The sequence below is a fragment of the Sinocyclocheilus grahami genome, unplaced genomic scaffold (assembly GCF_001515645.1).
Source record: "Sinocyclocheilus grahami isolate Dianchi unplaced genomic scaffold, SAMN03320097.WGS_v1.1 scaffold132.1, whole genome shotgun sequence".
In the NCBI taxonomy this organism is placed as follows: Eukaryota; Metazoa; Chordata; class Actinopteri; order Cypriniformes; family Cyprinidae; genus Sinocyclocheilus; species Sinocyclocheilus grahami.
In genome coordinates this window covers 814,293-836,078 of record NW_015505311.1, presented here as the reverse complement: position 1 = coordinate 836,078, position 21,786 = coordinate 814,293, and the positions used below count along the sequence as shown (strand labels likewise).

General features: G+C 37.9%; 1 protein-coding gene across 1 annotated transcript in view; it reads left to right on the top strand.

Moving 5' to 3' along the window:
- LOC107590702 (caskin-2-like) overlaps positions 1 to 21,158 on the top strand; it is a 73,729-nt gene extending 52,571 nt beyond the window's left edge. The window contains 13 exon segments of the mRNA XM_016279606.1: positions 901 to 1,015; positions 5,048 to 5,287; positions 8,301 to 8,402; positions 9,627 to 9,832; positions 9,960 to 10,041; positions 10,343 to 10,452; positions 12,293 to 12,403; positions 12,839 to 12,940; positions 13,423 to 13,561; positions 15,864 to 16,801; positions 17,079 to 17,709; positions 18,374 to 19,196; positions 19,328 to 21,158. Coding sequence (XP_016135092.1) covers positions 901 to 1,015; positions 5,048 to 5,287; positions 8,301 to 8,402; positions 9,627 to 9,832; positions 9,960 to 10,041; positions 10,343 to 10,452; positions 12,293 to 12,403; positions 12,839 to 12,940; positions 13,423 to 13,561; positions 15,864 to 16,801; positions 17,079 to 17,709; positions 18,374 to 19,196; positions 19,328 to 19,424 — 3,696 coding nt within the window. The 3' untranslated portion in view covers positions 19,425 to 21,158.
- Positions 21,159 to 21,786: the final 628 nt, after the last annotated feature.

The window sequence follows — 21,786 nt, the reverse complement described above, 5'->3', positions numbered from 1 at the left end:
TTCTGAAGCTTAGTTAACCCTTACACCCAGGGATGGCATGCATATAATACTTTTTAAGGGGGAGGAAACACTTTTTAACTATATAGTGCTTCATGTACACTACTATTAAAAAGGTCAGATCAGTAAGATTTTTTAAAAAGAAATTAATACTGTTACGCTGCAAGGATGCCTTAAATTGATCAAAAGTAACAGGAAAGACATTTATAATGTTACAAAATTTTGCACTTTCAAATGAATGCTGTTCTTTTGAAATTTTGAAGGCTATAAACATTGTTGTTCATAGTTGATTAATGTTAAAGGTGCTGTATGTAAGTTTCTGACTCTACTAAAGCATAAAAATACCATAATATGTTAGCAGATATTTAAGAAACATGCTAAGTTAACATACTTGTTTATCTGAAAAACAATGCTACAGTCAGTTATTCTCCTTTGAAAATGTGTGTTCCGGGCCGGAATGTCGATCTCTGTTTTGGTTTGTGAAACCTGCCTACTGCCAGTTTACCCAATTATATTTCGGCACCCCGGGTTGCCAGCTGGCGGAAAACACAGCGCATTTCATTTCATTCATTTTCAAGTGCGCTCATTCCTGTTGGTGTCACCAATCTGGCAACCTGCGTGTGCGTCAAGTTTGAGGAGGAGTTTTAATTATTTTGAATTTGGACTGCAATACCTAGTTCAACCACTCGGTGTCAATCCTACATACAGCACCTTTAACTAATTGAATTTTATTAAATAAAACAATTAAATAAACAAACGATCAAAAGTCCAAAATAATAATGAGCAAAAGGAAAATTTTTAAACTGACATTATTTTAGTTTTGTCGCATGGTGCAATGCATGCATGCCTTAGTAGCTTTCTCCTGCAGGCCCATTCTGGAGCATTTCTGTTTGCTGCTTATAGGTCTTGGAGCAGCATTCTGATGGACGATGGAAGGGCTGTATCCACGACAACCGTACAGGAAATGACTGCGTGGGTTATTTTCCGTCCAACATGGTGGAAGTCATCAAAAGGGCAGGTGTGTCATCGCATTATCACATGAGTCTTCTAGGTTGTCATGTGACACATATGCACATTTTACATTAAGGTCAATCTGAAGCTCATCTACCTGGCACCTGGCACCTGGCAAATATATGTCCATTTGTGTTTGTGTGTGTGTGTGTGTGTGTGTGTGTCTGGGTGTGTTTTGTATTTAGTGCATGCATTTCTACATACATATGAGTGTGCATTTATTTTCATGTGTGTGTTAGGGATAGGCATTTTGTTTCTTTTGTCCTCTTGAGTACTCAATAGATAAACCAAGTACTAGGGGAGTAGACATTACTATTACTATTGGAACAAACCTCTAATTTGAAGTGTTAAGCTTTTAAACTACGATTTGTGCTACTGACATAAATGATACCTCAAATTATGCAGCTTCCTTAAGAGAGAAAGTCATCAGATTATTATTATTTTTTTTCCTGATGGATGATAAAATCCCATAGATTTACATTGATGGAGGGACCAGAATATCATAGAGACATACAGTAGATTGGACAGTTTGAGCAACCACACAGAACACCCTGGAAACCACATTGCAACACATTAAAAACTACTCAAAGGACCATAGCAATGCATTAAACAAAACCACTAAGAACACCCTCGCAACAGCATAGTAATATATATATATATTTTTTTTCTTTGAAATGATTTGAAGTTGTAAACATAATGAAATCACACAATTATTGTATCTTCAAAATTTATCATAGCTGTCTGTATTTCAAAATGGGTACTCCTAGTGGATGTGTGGGTGGTCGTTCATTCGCTCCATATCCAACTGTCCTGCCCTTTATCACCAGTCAAGTGATTCTAATTAGAGGCGTCAGCTCGAAAAGTTGAAAGAGAGAGAGGGATAAACAGGGCAGATGAGAGTGGTTCATCTATCTGTCACTGTTCAGTCATCTCTCCGTCCACCTGCACCATAGTTTCCATGCCCCCCTTTATTTTCCTTCAACTCACATCAGTGGATTCTCTCTTCTGCACATTCACACACATGCAAACAGGCACATTTATACACACAGATCAGTGGCGTCTGCTGCTTCTCGAAAGTGAAGAAACAACATCACTTATCAGTGTCAGAATGTGTATTCAGATTTACAGTTTTTATTCCGGTGTCTGTAAGTTGATATGTAAAAAATACTTCTCAAACTATTACTTAACCCATTGAGGCTGTGTTGGGCTGTTTAGGATCCAGTCTATTTTAGAGAAGCTGGACTTTTAAGAAAACACAAAAAATATAGTGATTTAAAATGGTTCTGCATGATTAATTGGAATAAAAACAAAATGATGTGGCCTAGTACAATTATCAAATCGCAAAGGTTGCACTTTAATTCAATAAATATATGCGCTTCTGGTTTCAGAGTGAACTGTGGCACTGTATTCATGTATGCGTGAACAGCTCATGATCCGATGCTTTCAGTGTCTCGGAGTGGCTCAGTTTGCAGTGAATGCTGCTCCACATGACCTCATCTCTGCATCTACTCTGAGCTTGGGTGGCTTACTGTGCATTTGGGCAACATGAGCAAACTGTCTTTCCAAACTTGTCATTAGAAGTTGTGTGTGTGTGTGTGTCTGTGTGTGTGTCTGTGTGTGTGTGTGAGTGTGTGTGTGTGTGTGTGTGTGTGTGTGTGTCTGGGTGTGTTTTGTATTTAGTGCATGCATTTCTACATACATATGAGTGTGCATTTATTTTCATGTGTGTGTTAGGGATAGGCATTTTGTTTCTTTTGTCCTCTTGAGTACTCAATAGATAAACCAAGTACTAGGGGAGTAGACATTACTATTACTATTGGAACAAACCTCTAATTTGAAGTGTTAAGCTTTTAAACTACGATTTGTGCTACTGACATAAATGATACCTCAAATTATGCAGCTTCCTTAAGAGAGAAAGTCATCAGATTATTATTATTTTTTTTCCTGATGGATGATAAAATCCCATAGATTTACATTGATGGAGGGACCAGAATATCATAGAGACATACAGTAGATTGGACAGTTTGAGCAACCACACAGAACACCCTGGAAACCACATTGCAACACATTAAAAACTACTCAAAGGACCATAGCAATGCATTAAACAAAACCACTAAGAACACCCTCGCAACAGCATAGCAATATATATATATATTTTTTTTCTTTGAAATGATTTGAAGTTGTAAACATAATGAAATCACACAATTATTGTATCTTCAAAATTTATCATAGCTGTCTGTATTTCAAAATGGGTACTCCTAGTGGATGTGTAGGTGGTCGTTCATTCGCTCCATATCCAACTGTCCTGCCCTTTATCACCAGTCAAGTGATTCTAATTAGAGGCGTCAGCTCGAAAAGTTGAAAGAGAGAGAGGGATAAACAGGGCAGATGAGAGTGGTTCATCTATCTGTCACTGTTCAGTCATCTCTCCGTCCACCTGCACCATAGTTTCCATGCCCCCCTTTATTTTCCTTCAACTCACATCAGTGGATTCTCTCTTCTGCACATTCACACACATGCAAACAGGCTTTCACACATTTATACACACAGATCAGTGGCGTCTGCTGCTTCTCGAAAGTGAAGAAACAACATCACTTATCAGTGTCAGAATGTGTATTCAGATTTACAGTTTTTATTCCGGTGTCTGTAAGTTGATATGTAAAAAATACTTCTCAAACTATTACTTAACCCATTGAGGCTGTGTTGGGCTGTTTAGGATCCAGTCTATTTTAGAGAAGCTGGACTTTTAAGAAAACACAAAAAATATAGTGATTTAAAATGGTTCTGCATGATTAATTGGAATAAAAACAAAATGATGTGGCCTAGTACAATTATCAAATCGCAAAGGTTGCACTTTAATTCAATAAATATATGCGCTTCTGGTTTCAGAGTGAACTGTGGCACTGTATTCATGTATGCGTGAACAGCTCATGATCCGATGCTTTCAGTGTCTCGGAGTGGCTCAGTTTGCAGTGAATGCTGCTCCACATGACCTCATCTCTGCATCTACTCTGAGCTTGGGTGGCTTACTGTGCATTTGGGCAACATGAGCAAACTGTCTTTCCAAACTTGTCATTAGAAGTGCTTAAACCAACTGATGTTAACAAAAGATACTGCTCCTGCAGTTTACCGCTGAAAAAATTCAGCCAATTGACCAATTTCACATTATTTTTTCTTAAATACTTTTTTACAGTGAAATATTAGTAGTATATCTTACTTTAATATTTTATTAATAATAATAATTAGACTAGTACTACTACTATTAGTACTACTAATTATTATTATTATTATTATTATTGTTATTATTATTATTTTAAATCGCAATCAGAAAAAAAGTTCTAAATGATAGCTCATTGTTTTTTCCAAAGCAAACAGCACTCACAATGCTCTCATAAACTTCAATTGAAGTCTGAGACCCAGATAGTGTGTTTAGAGCCTCTTGTTGGATAAACATTGAAATTTGCGCCATTAAAATCAGTGGTGCAGGTATGTGCCATAGACTCCCAGTGGAGCTCTATGGGCTGTGTGATTACTAAATCCATTGCTGGGTTTTACTTAACACTTTTATTTTTCACATTTTTACTTCAATATTGAAATGCACCAATATTGAATTGTATTATATATTGATTAATGCACTGTACATAGATAACACTCCAACACGCTTCAAATCCCTATTATCTCCTTTTTTCATGCATGAAAGTATGTAGTCTGAATGCATGTAGTCCGCATGCATAGCGCATAGATCAGTTGTAAATATTTGTTTTTTTTTCGTGGGGGGGCGGGGGGGGGGGGTGTATTGCAAGTATATGTTTTGTGGAAATAGTATGCATGAGTACAGTTTTTTTTTTTATAGAGTTTCCTAAAATTGAATGTAAATAAGTTCATTTTCACCTTGCATGTTAACTTTCAGGGTAAAGATAAGCTCAGTGATAGAGTTAGACATTTTTTCTTGAACATGTTTTGTTTTGTGTTTCCTTTCCTGTTTTTTTGTTGTTCTTGTTGTTTGTGTTTTTTGGTGTTGCCGTTCTATTGTACCCAGGTCCCTCGACCCAACAGTATCTTAAGATACAGATCTGTCCGCCAGCAATTGGTTCAGTTGTCATGGTGAACGGTGACTCCTTCCACATTTTTTCTCTGCCCCTCACTCCCCCACCCCCTCCTACCCAGCCCCTTACCCATCAGCCCCTCTTCACCTCATTTGGCTATAATATGCCTACCTGCAGCACATTTGGGTATGAACCAGCTTCCTCCTGCTCAGAGGAGCCACAAAAAGAGACAGGTATAAACACACACATACACAGCCAGAAAAATACACACATTTACCCATCATGAGCATATCATATCATAAACCTATTTGTTTGTTTTTTTAACTCCATCGTAAAATGCAGTAAACAGATGTGAATCTGAATGACATTGTAAAAGTCGGATGTGAAAAAAAAAGCAGTCAGTTATATTTGGGTCAATCTGAATAATCAAATCAAGAAAATGTCACCCAACAGTATCTTAAGATACAGATCTGTCCGCCAGCAATTGGTTCAGTTGTCATGGTGAACGGTGACTCCTTCCACATTTTTTCTCTGCCCCTCACTCCCCCACCCCCTCCTACCCAGCCCCTTACCCATCAGCCCCTCTTCACCTCATTTGGCTATAATATGCCTACCTGCAGCACATTTGGGTATGAACCAGCTTCCTCCTGCTCAGAGGAGCCACAAAAAGAGACAGGTATAAACACACACATACACAGCCAGAAAAATACACACATTTACCCATCATGAGCATATCATATCATAAACCTGTTTGTTTGTTTTTTTAACTCCATCGTAAAATGCAGTAAACAGATGTGAATCTGAATGACATTGTAAAAGTCGGATGTGAAAAAAAAGCAGTCAGTTATATTTGGGTCAATCTGAATAATCAAATCAAGAAAATGTTTAGGTCATATTTCACCCCAAGGTTAAAAATCATATTTTGCATGAAGAAAATATATGTATATATTTTTTTAACCATTATGACATTATTTTTTGTAAATTAAGCACATGTCTCCCCTATTATCCTTACCATATAGTGCAAAAATTATCATAATATGAAAAATACATACTATTTAGCATTTCATGGTTATATATCAAATACACTACTGCTCAAAAGGGTCAATACGATTTTTTTTTTTAGTTAAAGGGGTCATATGATGCGATTTAAATTGTTCCTTTCTCTTTGGAGTGTTACAAGCTCTTGGTGCATAAAGAAGATCTGTAAAGTTGCAAAGACTAAAGTCTCAAATCCAAAGAAATATTCTTTATAAAAGTTAAGACTTGTCCACGCCCTCCTAAAATGGCTCGTTCTAACACACCCCCACATGTCTACGTCACTGTGTGGGAAGATTTGCATAACACCGCCCAAATGTTCATGCAAAGAAAGAACTTTGAAAGAGGAAAGAGAAAGAAGAAAGAGGCGTAACTTTTATGCTCGCTGTAGTATTGTTGCCGCCGGCGCCATGTTGTGGAGATGCTGTGTGTTTAGTTGTGAAAGCGAAACTACTTTGTTTGGCCTTCCAAAAGAGGACGATATCCGCTTCGTCATGCCTAGAGCTGATCCGTGCTGGTTGCTGAGGAAATACATCAACTTCACGCTGTGGATCGCCGGATCGGCTTTCACCGTGGACGAAGCGGAGTCCAGCCCAGGGTCGTCACATGTGGTTGCCGCAAGCCCGCTAGACGCTCCTTCGTCAAATCTACCGGCCGCACCGTTCTCAAGTCCGCCTGCCATTCCTCACTCAAGCCTGCCGTGTGTGATGCTGTGTGACGCATTTTATGGAGGACTGTTTCCTGAACCTGAAGCATACAATGGGTCTGTGCTCAAATGCTGTTCTATAAAGTGGGGTAGTTCCAACTTTGCAAGGACAGTCTGGTGCTTCTGACTCACAGCCTGTAAGTAAATGTTTTATATTTAAAGAATTTGCCACTGATGATTCAAACGCGAGTAGCGCTTGTTGTTTGTCATTTCTCCGATCACAAATGCAGACATGGTTTTATGTTTATGGGGCGCGATACGCAACACATAAAAACACAATATAAGTCATTATAATCAGTGATTATGTCCCCACTGGATGCAACAAATGCCTCGTTTGTAATGGGTTTTATTGGATTTGTCTCGCCGTGCCGGGATACGGCATCACAGATGGTGTGTTAAGGGGCGTAACATTTCTGTCACACGCTTGAGGTATACAGCCAATCACAACGCACTGGATAGCTGGCCAATCACAGCACACCTTGCTTTTCAGAATGATGAGCTTTGTAAAAATCTACGCGTTTCAGAAAGGCGGGGCATAGAGGAGCAACAATAATGTACATTATGTGGAAAATAATGTGTTTTTAATAATGTGCATAAACATTACACATTGTATGCATAAACATTGCATTACACCAAATACACAACATAATGTTCTTTTTAGCAACGTCATATGACCCCTTTAATTAATACTATTCAAAGAGGAAAAATGGATGACAGTAAAAAGCATGTATAATGTTAGAAAAATTATACTTCAAATATTATACAGCAAAAATGCTGTTCATTTGAACTTTCTATTCACCAAAGAAACCTAAAACAATGTATCATGGTTTCCTCAAAAAAATATTAAGCAGCACAACTGTTTTCATCATTGATAATAATAAGAAATGTTTCTTGAGCAGCAAATCAGCATATTAGAATGATTTCTTAAGGATCATGTGACACTGAAGTAATTCTGAAAATTCAACTTTGCCATCACAGGAATTATTTTTATAAGATATTAAAATATAAATATTTGAAAATGTAATAATAGTTCATAATATTAATATTATTGAATTAAATTAATGCAGTCAAGGTAATCATAAAATATTTCTTTCAAATAGATTAAAATATTATCATCTCCATTTTTTTTTAACAGTAGTGCATTTTTATGTATATATAAATAAAACATTGTATTGCATCCCTTTTTAATTACTGCATTACATTAATGATAATCTTTTTTTTTTGTGCTAGACATAACATTTCACAGCTAACTGAATTTTTGTCATTCAGAAAGGGGTCTGAATATTTTTTGCATGAAACTGTATTTGCAAACATAGCATATTTTCATCAGCAAGGCTCTCCGATTACTGACGGATATGCTACAGTCCATTTGAACTGCCCCAAATGATCCCTTTGCTTTCTGCTCCCTCTGTGTGTATCTGTGGTTGCCAATTAGGAGTTTGCAAAGCAATGCAATGTTTTTCATTCTTACATCACTGTGTTTGTGTGTATGTGATATCTTGCAGGCTCAAGGGGATCTGTTTCCAGCCCTCATGGTTCTCCAACCCTCAGTGGCCAACAGAGTGGCACTAATGAGGAGATTTGGGTACTGAGAAAACCTTTAGCTGGTAAATAGTTTTTCAATGGACAGTTGAGGTGACATGCTATACTTTATCTAAAACTACTTTTATTATTTATATTTATTATTTTTGCAGCTTTTATTATGGTCTCATATTAACTGAGAGACCACGTGGATTTTTTAAAAAGTTTTAAAAATATACACTACCTTTCAAAAGTTTTGAGATCAGTAAGGTTTTTAGTGTTTTTGACAGTATGCGCACCACAAGGCTGCATTTATTTGATCAAGTAAAACAGTAATACTGTGAAATATTCTTATAATTTTAAATAACTTAGATTATAATATTTTAAAATACTTTTTTTTTTCCTGTGATGCAAAGTTGAATTTTCAGCATCATTACTCAAGTCTTCAGTGTCACATGATTCTTCGGATATCATTCTAATATGCTGATTTGCTGCTCAAGAAACATTTCGTAAGATTATCAATGTTGAAATCAGTGGTGCTTCTTAATATTGTGTGGAAACAGTGATACATTTTTTTCAGGATTCTTTTATCAGTAGAAAGATCCAAAGATCATAAGATCAAAAAAGATCAAATTATATATATAATTTTATTTTTGTAGCAATGCAAGTCTTTATTGTCACTTTTGATCAATTGAATGTGTTTATGTTGAATAAAAGTATAATTTCTTATAAAAGTCTTACTAAATACCAAATATACAAAATAAATAAATAAATAATAATAAAAAAGAATGTTAGTGTATAAACAAACAGGACTATTTAGTGCCTGTAATATTGTTTTCCATGGAGAAGTTTTGCAGAATTTCTGACCTTCTTCATAATATTAAGGTAAAATAGCAGATAAAAGTATTTCATACAGCACAATATTACAAGTCTGATACCATACCATATGAAAACCATATGAAACATTTAAGTTGTTATTCACTGAAAATATAATCAAATCTCATTTTGCGCAATTATGGTTCTCATGCATCTCGTGACCCAATGTGACAGCAATATGGTTAAATGTTTTGAAATTAATGCAACCTCAAAAGAGATTTGATTGTTACAACAGAGGATGATCCAAATACTTTACCTTATAAGAAGTTAATGTTATTTGTCAGCAACCTAAATACACACTAAACTACTGAATATGCATTCTGAATCTCTCATGTTTCTATTTAAGGCAAATAAAGCAAACATACACAAAAATTACATACTCAACAGTTTTTTATTTCTGCTTTCTTACATGATACCCTTGTGTCTGCCAGCAGTGGGCAGTGTAGGCAGTATGGGCAGTATGGGCAGCACAGGCAGTCTCACCAGTGGACGTTCATCTACTAGCGGACAAAGCAGTAATGCCAATGCTCACCTCACCAACTCACCTGTGCCAGTGCCAACCACCCCCACACTCTCACCCGGAGTGAACACGCATGGCCTCAATGTCCCAGGACTGCATGCTCAGGCCGAGGGTGTGAAGGTGTGACACACACAAAGCCTATAAATGCACAAAGGACAGATGTGTAAAGTCTCTCTTTGTCTGTCTTTCTCTCTAGTTCTTTCTCAAATTATTGATCATATATGTGTGCAATGTGTGTGTGTTTTAGCTGTTGGCCACGGTGCTGTCCCAGTCAGCCAAAGCAAAAGAACATCTTATGGACCAATCTCAGTCTTTAGATCCTAATTCAGGTACTGCGATGTATAAATATATATATATAAATATACCGATTTCTCAGGATCTATCTATCTATCTATCTATCTATCTATCTATCTATTTCTGTCATTTTGTACAGTTAAAGCCCTAATAATGCTGAAATAATAGACTGATGATTGAATAAAGGTTTGTCTCATATATCTGATTTGTACACATCTCATATGTCCATTGTGCTTTGCCTCCAGATGTTTTAATAAGCCCATACTTCTATTCAGAGTCATGGTAAAAAAAATGCTTTTTTATTTGTTTTACATCTTATTTCATTTTTTCCCATAGCACCTTCTCAGCGCAGACAGAGCGCATCTGCTGTCCCACGACATCAAAAGAAGAAACCCTTTGTGGATCCATTGCTCCAGAGGAAAGATGAAGCTTCAACTGAGAACAAGGCAAGTGTGTGTGTGTGTGGTGGATCTGATTTGTTTATGTGAATCATAATGGGCCTCATTTACGAAACGAACGTACGACAGAAAATTGGGCGTATGGTCGTTTCAACGCAAAATTTGGAATTTATCAATATGGACGTGAGCGGTGGCTACGATCAAATCTCACGTCTGGTCTCAGCTCGTGTACGCAAGTTTTTGATGTTCTGAATACCGTTAATTTTAAAATATTTGTTGTCGAGTGAGGGCAACTAAATAGGCTTTTTATATTTACCAGTATTTTAATATACATACAAATTACATATATTAATGTAGCCTAATTGTTTGCAATTACAAGGTTAACGGGTGTTTTTGGAGTAAGATCAATTTCTCTTTAGAGAGATTACTTCCTCTTTTTGGCCGGGTTTTGTTTCTGCGTGTCGTAAACTCTTGGGGCGAGGCTTCAAAACCTGGGTGTTTTAGGGGCGTGATATTCAAATGACGATTGTTTTCTGGCGCCACATTTATCAACATGCGATCATTCGTACGATGAGATCGGCGGCATACGAATGTTTCATAAATCACACGTGAACTCTGTCGTAAGTTGATTTGTGCGCACAGATCTGCGCTCGTTTCTACGTTAGATTGATAAATGAGGCCCAATGTGTCTATACAGGTGCATCTCAATAAATTAGAATGTCGTGGAAAAGTTTCAGTAATCACTGGATATATATTTCAGTAATTCAACTCAAATTGTGAAACTCGTGTATTAAATAAATTTAATGCACACAGACTGAAGTAGTTTAAGTCTTTGGTTCTTTTAATTGTGATGATTTTGGCTCACATTTAACAAAAACCCACCAATTCACTATCTCAACAAATTAGAATACTTAATAAGACCAATAAAAAAATTTTTTTATTGAATTGTTGGCCTTCTGGAAAGTATGTTCATTTACTGTACATGTACTCAATACTTGGTTGGGCCTCCTTTTGCTTGAATTACTGCATCAATGTGGCGTGGCATGGAGGTAATCAGCCTGTGGCACTGCTCAGGTGTAATGGAAGCCCAGGTTGCTTTGATAGCGGCCTTCAGGTCATCTGCATTGTTGGGTCTGGTGTCTCTCATTAAAAAATTTTTTTTTTATTGGTCTTATGAAGTATTCTAATTTGTTGAGATAGTGAATTGGTGGGTTTTTGTTACATGTGAGCCAAAATCATCACAATAAAAGTACCAAAGACTTAAACTATTTCAGTCTGTGTGCATTGAATTTATTTAATACACAAGTTTCACAATTTGAGTTGAGTTACTGAAATAAATTAACTTTTCCACGACATTCTAATTTATTGAGATGCACCTGTATTTGTCTCTTGGATGGTCAGATACTTGGTGCATGTTTTAATGAGATTAAAATTAAATTAAAATGAAGGTTGATCATACACTTCTAAACATATCACAGTTCAAAAACATTTATCAGACATATGTTAATTTGTAAGTCAAAGTTGTTGCTTTGTTAGTAAGTACTGTGAAGCCATCATGGTATCAGATTATAATACCATGGTACTTTGATATATCATAGCACTGAATGTTATGGTTTAGTGTTAGGGTTTATTTCAAGGTATTTTAAAGAATGTATCCAAAAACCACATTATTACCTTGATAAATTTTGGTTAGTGAAGTATGATTCTGAATCAAGTATGTTATTTGCTGCCACACAGTGGTTATAGTGTGTACTGCCTGACACATTTTGATTTCACATATCAGGACTTGGAATCATGAATCTGTCAAAGGAATGTCTGAATTATTGATGTGTTTTTGTCTTTCACTGCCATGTGTGTGTGTGTGTGTGTGTGTGTGTGTGTGTTGTAGAACTCGGAGGCTGTTGTTGAATGGCTCACTAGTGCACAGCTGCAGTTCTACACAACAAACTTTCTCACTGCTGGTTATGACCTGCAGACCATAAGTAGAATGACACCAGAGGTAATGCAAACACACAAAGCTTTATGAATGAATGAATCGATGAAATTTAATTGAAAGTGATTAATAATTTTTTCTGTTAAAAGATAGAATAAATGTTTCATACTGTATATATTTATGCATAGTGGCCCCAAAAAGTATTTCGACACCTTCGACACAAAATATGATTAGAACAATCAAATGTTTTGTAGAAGGACTTTAGTGTCCAAATTATTTTGGGTCCACTGTACATTATAGTGACAGTCAGAATAGTCAAATACATAATAAATTTTTGTATATATTTCTTCAGTTGATATATATATATATATATATATATATATATATATATAATTATTCAAGTATTATGTATATTTACATTAGTTCTAACAGTTATTTGTATATCCGTTTTGAGATTTCTTAAGCTGTCTGTGTGTGTGTGTATGTGTGTATGCCCCACAGGACCTCACTGCTATTGGGGTGACAAAGCCAGGGCACAGGAAGAAAATGCTTTCAGAGATCAGCAAAATAAACATCCCAGATTGGATACCTCAAGAGAAATCTGTAAGATAATTAAAGTGGTGTCCCAGAAGTCTGGAATTCAAAATATAAAGGACATTAATATAAAGGACATTAAAAAAAATATGCAGAAAGCTTTATAGTTTTTATAATAATAATAATAAAGTAAAATGAATAAGAAATATTTAAGATCCTGTACTATTCTTAGGTCTCTATTCAAATAAGTAGATGTATGACTTGATATTGTAGAACAAGATTATCAGGTCTTAAACAAACTCGTGGAGTTATTGAACCAAAAGAAAGCCAAAACAAACATTAAGAAATTCAGAAATTCGTGTTAATTTTTTTTAATATATATATATAAAGTGGTTTGCTGAATTTCTATATAATTAGAGAAGTTCTGTTAGCCTGTTTTCGCTACGTTTTAGATTTTGGATCCCACTGTATGTATATACACACATGTTCTGTACAGATACAACTGAACTTGCTGTTCATATCAGTTACTAAGTTTTTGTGTAAACTTGTAGTCAAATCTGGCTGAATGGCTGTCTGCAATTGGTCTCAGTCAATACTACCAGACTCTGGTTCAGAACGGCTACGACAATATGGACTTCATTAGTGATATTACCCTGGAGGACCTAAAGGAGATCGGCATCACTAAACTAGGCATGTATACTACACATACTTATGTTTATATTTATAATAAACATATTTTTCATAATACTCCTGCTGAAAAGACAGGCATAGTTGTTCATTAGTATATTGTGTTTTGGATGGTGGTCCCTAGTGAGCGATGTTGGTGCTTGTGTGTCCAAACAGTTTTCTTATCTAACTTAACCAGCAAGACTTCCTTGATCAAGCAGCCTCACCACTGCTTTTTGCTTTTGCTACTAAATGTCATGAAGAAAAGGAGGACATTTGAATACTCTGAAGCATAGAAATTGAATAAAGGAGGCTTTTGTGTGTATCTTTACAGAAGCAGCAAAGAGAGCCGCTTCAGAAACATGTGTGGCGCAGCTGGAATAAACCATAGCCTGTATAAAAAATATAAACACAAGCACTGAGTGGCAGCAGTCAGATTCAGTGACCGTATCAGAGCCACACTGCACCGCAGACGTGTGCAGTGTAAATTGTCTAAGCATTAATGGTAGGGAAAGCCCCTTATACTGGAGCGCGGCCACTTATGAAGTGTTTCTTGGCGGTTATAGTACATTGAAGAATGATCATATGACTTTTTACATACGCCATGTGACCTGTAAATGCGAAAAAGCCGTTTCCATTGCAGTTTTGCGAATTATTCCTTTTTCGCATTGCCTGAAAAAGCACCTCATGCGAGCGTAAAAGCTTTTTTGCGATATATGGGAGTTTTTGCGAAACTGACGCGTTTCCATTAGGCGTATTTTCAATTCGCAGTTTCAATTTGCGCAATTTGAAGGGTAATGGAAACGCGCCTACTGATCCAAAACACACCAGCAAGTCCACCTCTGAATGGCTGAAGAAAAACTAAATGAAGACTTTCGAGTGGCCTAGTCAAAGTCCTGACCTGAATCCTATTGAGATGCTGTGGCATGACCTTAAAATGGCGGTTCATGCTCGAAAACCCTCCAATGTGGCTGAATTACAACAATTCTGCATGGATGAGTAGACCAAAATTCCTCCACAACGCTGTAACAGACTCATTGCAAGTTATCGCAAACGCTTGATTGCAGTTGTTGCTGCTAAGGGTGGCCCAACCAGTTATTAGGTTTAGGGGGCACTTTTTCACACAGGGCCATGTAGTTTTGAATTTTGTTTTCCCTTAATAATAAAACCCTTCATTTAAAAACTGCATGTTGTGTTCACTTGTTATCTTTTACTAATATTTAAATTTGTTTGATGATCTGAAACATTAAAGTGTGACAAACATACAAAAAACAAGAAATCAGGAAGGGGGCCAAGACTTTTTCACACCACTGTATATATACCATATGCAAGTTTTAGCCATAATGTAAAAAAAAAACTATTTTAAGTTTCTTCTTTTGTTCTCTGTTTCTCTGTGGTGGTACGATAACTTTCTGAAGATGGTGGATACCTCTTCTGTCAGCACTTGACTTAAAGGGGTCATATGACGTTGCTAAAAAGAACATTATTTTGTTTATTTGGTGTAATGCAATGTGTTTACGCGGTTTAAGGATAAAAAACACATTATTTTCCACATACTGTACATTATTGTTGCTCCTCTATGCCCCGCCTTTCTGAAACACGTAGATTTTTTTACAAAGCTCATCGTTCTGAAAAGCGTGGTTTTGGCCAGCTGATTGGCCAGCTATCTAGTGCTTTGTGATTGGCTGAATACCTCAAGCGTGTGACTGAAATGTTACGCCCCTTACCGGGTTCTGGAAACTTTCCTCCGTAAAATGCGCTGCACACACTCGAATATTTGGGTTGTTCTGTTCTGGAACAGTGTTGTAAATAAAATGTAACCACTGATTTCTAGTTGTGAACTCTTTTGAAAGGCCAACCAAAGTAGGTTGGCTTTCGTAACAAAACACACAGCGTCTCAATATTACAGCAAGAATAAAAATTATGCCTTCTTTCTTTGCGTATACATTTGGGCGGTGTTATGCAAATCTTTCCACACAGTGACGTAGATACGTGGGGGCGTGTTTGAACGAGGCATTTTAGGAAAGCGTTCACTTTTATAAAGAATATCTCTTTGGGTTTGAGACTTTAATCTTTGCGACTTTACGGATCTTCTGTATGCACAAACAGCTTTTAACACTCCAAAGACAAAGGAAAAAATTTAATCGGATCATATGACCCCTTTAAACCACAATCTGGCCTGAAACTTGTCAGTGTCAGGGTACCAAGTGCCATTGATGCTGTTCCAATAATTAATGCTGGTCCTTTCAGCAGGGAAATGCTTACAGGTTAAACCTAACAAACAAAAATAATAACTGTCCAACTCTGCCTTTTCTTTTCCACCAAGGACACCAAAAGAAGTTGATGTTAGCCGTCAAACAACTGAGTGAATCTCCAGAAGCATACATTCCCACCAAGGAGAGCCATTTAGAAGAAAGCACAGATTCAAAACAATCATTAGAAACCAGCACAGAACCAGATGAGAACTCTGTCCCCTCTGTTCGTATACGTAAAAGAGCGGAGGGGCGTAGCTCTCCCCGGCACAGCACACAAGGGCGGGGCATACAAAGAGCTAATGCCCCCCCTCCTCTGAAGAAACCCAGTTCAATTGAGAGTCCCACCCCAACACCTCCACAAACCCCTACCAAAGGCAGAATTTCATCTTCTGCTTCAAATTCTTCTTCACACATTCCTTCCTCCCCACTAAAATCACAGAGCAGGGCCAGAGGGCCTTGCGACTCTCCCCGTTCACATGCTCATGCTCGTACTGTCCCGTTACTTTGCTTACCATCTGAAGGAGAAACCAAAGAGGGCAATGGTCTAACTCAGCCCCAGCCAAGACATGGACAGTCTATTGCTACTGATGCTGGGCGTGACTTACCCATGCCAGACTTCTCTGTGAAATACGCCACACTAGGTGGACATAGCGTTACTCCCAGCAGCTCTTCAAGAGCTGAAACCCTTGACATCAACAGCGTCAATCGCAGTCAGTCATTTGCTACAGCTCGGCCGCGCAGACGGACTCGTCCTCCAACTCCTCCAAAACGTTCATGCTCTTCCATTTCCACTGGTAACCTGGCTGATGAAACTGTGGCTGATGATGCAAAGTTTAGCGAAAATAGGGCTAACAATTTGTTACTCAATGTGACATATAGGGAGCGCAGACGTAGCGACTGTGGCATTGCCTCAGAAAAAACTTCATCTGGGGGCAGTGTTAGAGACATTGCAGCCATGCTTGAAATGTCCAATCTCAGAAGCAGTGGTAAAGGAAGTGGTTATCTGCAGGTAATTAAACAGTTTTAGGCATTGTTTTAAGCTACCATGACTAATGCCCAATGGTCCAATGCTTGTTTAGGCACATCAAATTGATCTTACAATGCACTTAAAAGCAATTTACAAATTAAAATGTTCTGTTTAGAAATACATACGCTTCTGTATTTTTTCTGATGCATACACCATGTAACTGGTTAGACAAAGTAACTGTGAACTATGCAATGCATTTACATTTTTGAAGAGTGAGTACTGATGCCCAGCTGTGTTTTGATGTTTTACTTGTTCCCAGGCAAGCCATAACCTCCTGCGGCAGAACCGTGAAGTTCTGAATTCCGACGCAGATAGTCGCCGCCGCACAATCAGTGAATTTTTTTACTCTCATAAGCAGCCTGATGAAGATGTACAAGAGGCAGAGATGAGCCAAGCCATGCAGGACCCCACACATTTTAGACCAGCACCTTGTGAAACCCAACCAGTTAAACAGGCCCCTGAACCACGTCCACGTTCCGTGATCACTCATCTGGAAGGGGGAGTTTCCTCTCTGCCACAAGAGGAGTGGTCACGGATGGATGCCACAGCAACTTTGAGAAGACCGCGACCACCACATCACTCAGATGGTGAACATTTTCATCTGACCGAAACAAGTACTATAAAGCGAAGGCCCAAAGCATTGGCTCCACCACAGATTAATGGCACTGATGGAGATGTGCCAGAGAACTTTCGGAGAAGGCCTGTATCAGAAGCTTGTGTTGGAGATGGTGGTAGGGAGGAAGAACTGCAACATGATGTCTTTGGGTCTCTTCCCAGGCAAATGAAACCCCCGGTTTCACCTAAACCAGCAATGGTCCTTCGAAAAACTGATCCCCCAACTCCTACAAGGAGGGTTCCCTTACCTGGACCAGAAGGTCAACATAGCCCAGGTAACAATGTAATTAATTATTTACATTTACATTTACAATACATTAATTTTCTTGTATTATCTCACTCTGTCCTGCAAACTGATCTATCTGTAGCAAACTAGCAAGCAAGCATAAACCAGCCTAGCAAGCCAACATAGACATTCATGCACCCCTCACATCCAGCACATTCCCTCTTTGAACTGTTGCCATCTGGTCGACGCTACAGAGCACTGAGCACCAGAACAGCCAGACACAGGAACAGTTTCTTCCCTCAGGCCATCCATCTCATGAACACTTAACAATAACTGTGGAACACACTATTTATTCACTCATACACTTATTTATCTAACACAAATACTCAGTCTACACCTCAAATTTGCACATAATATTCAGTACCTGTACATACAAAAACTGTCTATTGTAATATACCTGCACATACAACTGTCAATTTATATATTTTTATTCCTTATTTACTTGTTCTATTTTTTATTATCTGTGTTTTTTTGTTCTGTCACTGTCATTCTGTTACACTGTGGAAGCTTCTGTCACGAAAAACAAATTCCTCGTATGTGTAAACATACCTGGCAATAAAGCTCATTCTGATTCTGATTCTGAATGTGGTAAAATAACTTTTCTGAAATGATTTGGACAAGTTGTATATTATGGTTTCTTTGTTTCTTTATAGTGGAGGTTAAGAAAGTCCCTCCTCCAGTATCTCCCAAGCCAAGTCCGCCTCCTACACTGCCAAAACCAGTGAAAATCAAGCCAATCCATACCATCGAAACTCCTGGCTCTCCTCAGACATTTGTTCTCAGCCCATCCAGTGCCTCCTTTAGCCCCGTTCCAACTGAGCGACTGGAGCATCCACCACAGATTCTGAGTCCAGCCACCCCAAAACCAATGGATGGGAGCATGCTTTCCCCACGTGCAGCAACGTCTCCAGCTCAGAGCCCACAGACGCCTCAGACTCCCCAAACTCCACAAACACCTTCTACACCAGGTTCAGGCTCGGCTCCAGTGAAGCCCCCGAGGTCTTCCATGGCTGGTCTCTCAGTCGACATCCCAAGCCCTCTGGAAGTGGAACTGCCTGGAGTGGATGTACAAAAGAAGCTGAGAGAAGTAGAGAAACAGAGAGAGGAAGATGAAGTTAGTTTAAAGCAAGAAAGAGTAGAGGAAGTTGGAATTGCTAGAATGGAAAGGACAGGTCTGATCCAGGTGGATCCAACATTTCTAGGTGAACAAGGCCTGATTTCAGAGACAGGGGAGGGAGCAGGACCAGTGGTAATGAGAAGGAGGAAGGTAGGTGTAGCCAGACAGACACAAGTAGAGGGTGAACCACAAGATGGATATAGACGACAGACAGAGGTGGAAAGCCAAGGGTTATTGAAGGTTGCTGAAACTGAGGGCTCTGCTTCAGGGGACATGGTACAACTCAGACTGGAGGAGACCAGTGCATCCCTGGCTGCTGCTCTGGAAGTAGTGGAGGAGAAGATTAAGAAGGATGACAGGTATATGAGTAGATGTTTCTGACACTAAAACAAAGTATTTTCTGTAAATCATCTTTCTTCTGCAAATGATGTTATTTGTTGAAACCTCTTCCATTCTGTCTATTCTAATTTATCTTTCTTTTCCTCCTCAGCTCCATTGTGGACAACAAGAGTACAGTCAACATTCTTGATGATATTGGCAGCATGTTTGATGATCTTGCGGACCAGTTGGAGGCCATGCTAGATTAAAATATGAGCTTGCTGAAGTTTCTCAGTGAAGACCACCGGGATGCCAACTCAGCAGGATTGGAAACTCAGTAGGGCAAATTAAGCTCTTCCATTCCAACATGTTTAAAAGTCAAACTACAATTGAGCATCTCTGAGAAAAAGCCTAAGATCTAAATTTCGACTAACATCAAGCCCCTTTCATTCTCCACCAGCCTTTAGTGGCCAGAGTAGGTACTGCAAGTACATATTCTGGCCTGCAAATGTGACTTGCTGTCATGCTGCTTCCAGAGATAAGCACAATTTTAAGAGAGATTATGTGACAGGCTTTCTAAATATATTTAAGCAGAGAAATGCTAATATGTATGTGTGTACTACATGTGGGTTGAGAGTTGAATATCGATTAATATTTCTTTTGATGACAGTGCTAACAGTGAAGGTACATCATATTCTCTTTTATGATGTTAGGAAGCTATATTGTTCTTTTCCACATCTCTGCTATGAGCTTGTCCACATGTAAAGGGGAACTTTAAATTTCACCTTGTGGTCTTCAGCTGGACAAGTTACTGAAAAACACTTGGTTTGGACTAAATAAATATGAAGAGCACAGCCCCATTTATGACCCTGAAAATATTCAGACTTTTTTTTGGACTAATTTGTCTTTGTGCCCTTGAAGTATAATGAAGAAATGCTTTGGACTTAAAGAGGTATATTGTAATCTTTATGTATGTTATTATTGTTGTTGCTGCTGTTGTTGTCAGTGTGTGTGAATGTTTGATTGTGTAGTGTAGTTCTTGCATTGACAAATCCCACCCTGCCCAAAGTGTAATACATAGTTATAGACAGAATACAGAATACGATGCTGGAAAGAATAGTGTATATATGACATACAGGTTATAGTTATCATTGATAGTCTAGAGTATGGAATGCATCAATATGGAATGCTACAGACACCTGCTCATTCCTAATGTGCTCTAATAAGTGTTTATGTGTGTGTTTGTTTGTGTTTGTTTGTGTGTTAGGATGGAAGGTCTGTTTGAGAGTGAGACGTGAAGTGTGTGTTTATAGTTTTGGGAAAGAGACAGTATGTTTTTCTTCTCTTACAAAAAGTGTACCATGATTTTGGACATGGTGCCATTGTATTTTTGAAGTATGTTGGATGACCATGTAAATTCTATAGTACAGGATTATGGAGATCATAAAGTCGCATGGTACAGTACCAAGTACTGTTTCATTACCATTTGATACCATAGTACCACCACAGTACTTTTTTGTAAGGGCTGAGTGTGTGTTGATCTCTTGAACAGTGCAATTATTCCTGTTTTGTCATGCAAACTAAAAAAGACTTGCTAACAGGAGAAGATGCATATTCTATACAAGTGGCTAAAATTAGATAATATACAACTATGTCATCACAAGATGTATAAGAATACAGAGCAATATTTTTTATCCATGCACCATGTTATTAATTTAGCTTTATAAGTGATACTTAAAAACCAGCCATCTGGGATACAACATCCGACAATCATGACAATGTTGTCCATGATTATGACCCTGCAAAGTCAATGGAATAGATGTTGGAGTATAAAATATTTTACAATGTAAAGCTGTGTAATAATCAGTTGTTATTTTGTGTAAACCTTCAGATGGCTAATGTGTTTGTCTGACCCTGGTGAAAAAATCATCAAAGACCTCTTCCATGTAAAAAGCATTGAGAATATGTGGAATTAATATAAATAAATTGTTATGATTATAAGCACAGTGGCATCTGAGAGTTTGGTCAAGCATTTTTTATTTCGTATTAAGGAATGTTATTAAACCTTTTATGCTTCTATTTGCAGTAGTTCATAATATGCATAAGCAATGCATAATTAATGTGGTAAATATAATTTACAATTGTCTTACACAAATAACATACAAATTTATCTAACAAAAATACAACTAAAAAAAGTTCACCTTTAGATGTTGTCCTCTCCTTAGACTTTGCAGATCCATATACCAGAAAAAGTGGCTGCAGTGTGCAATTTTTGCACCACTGCTAAATGGAATTGATAAAATAAATACTGTTTCCTGTTTTCCTGACAGACAATCCCCCATCTTCCATTGGTTGGACAAAAAGATAGCCCTACCCCAAACTCATTTGCTCGTCAGGTTTGTTTGTTTGTTTTTTTGCACAAAATAATGCTAACATTTCCTTACAGTATAATAACCTAGATATTTTAGCATATATTTGGTTAAAATGGCAGGGACCCTCAGGGAGGAATGTTGTAGCCCCCCCCCCAATAGCTCTGGGCTGCCTGTACTTGATAGCACTTTCCTGGCTGTAGTGCTTTTGACACCAATGAACATGACTTGTGAATCTGCTCCGATGGACTCCATGGTTTGC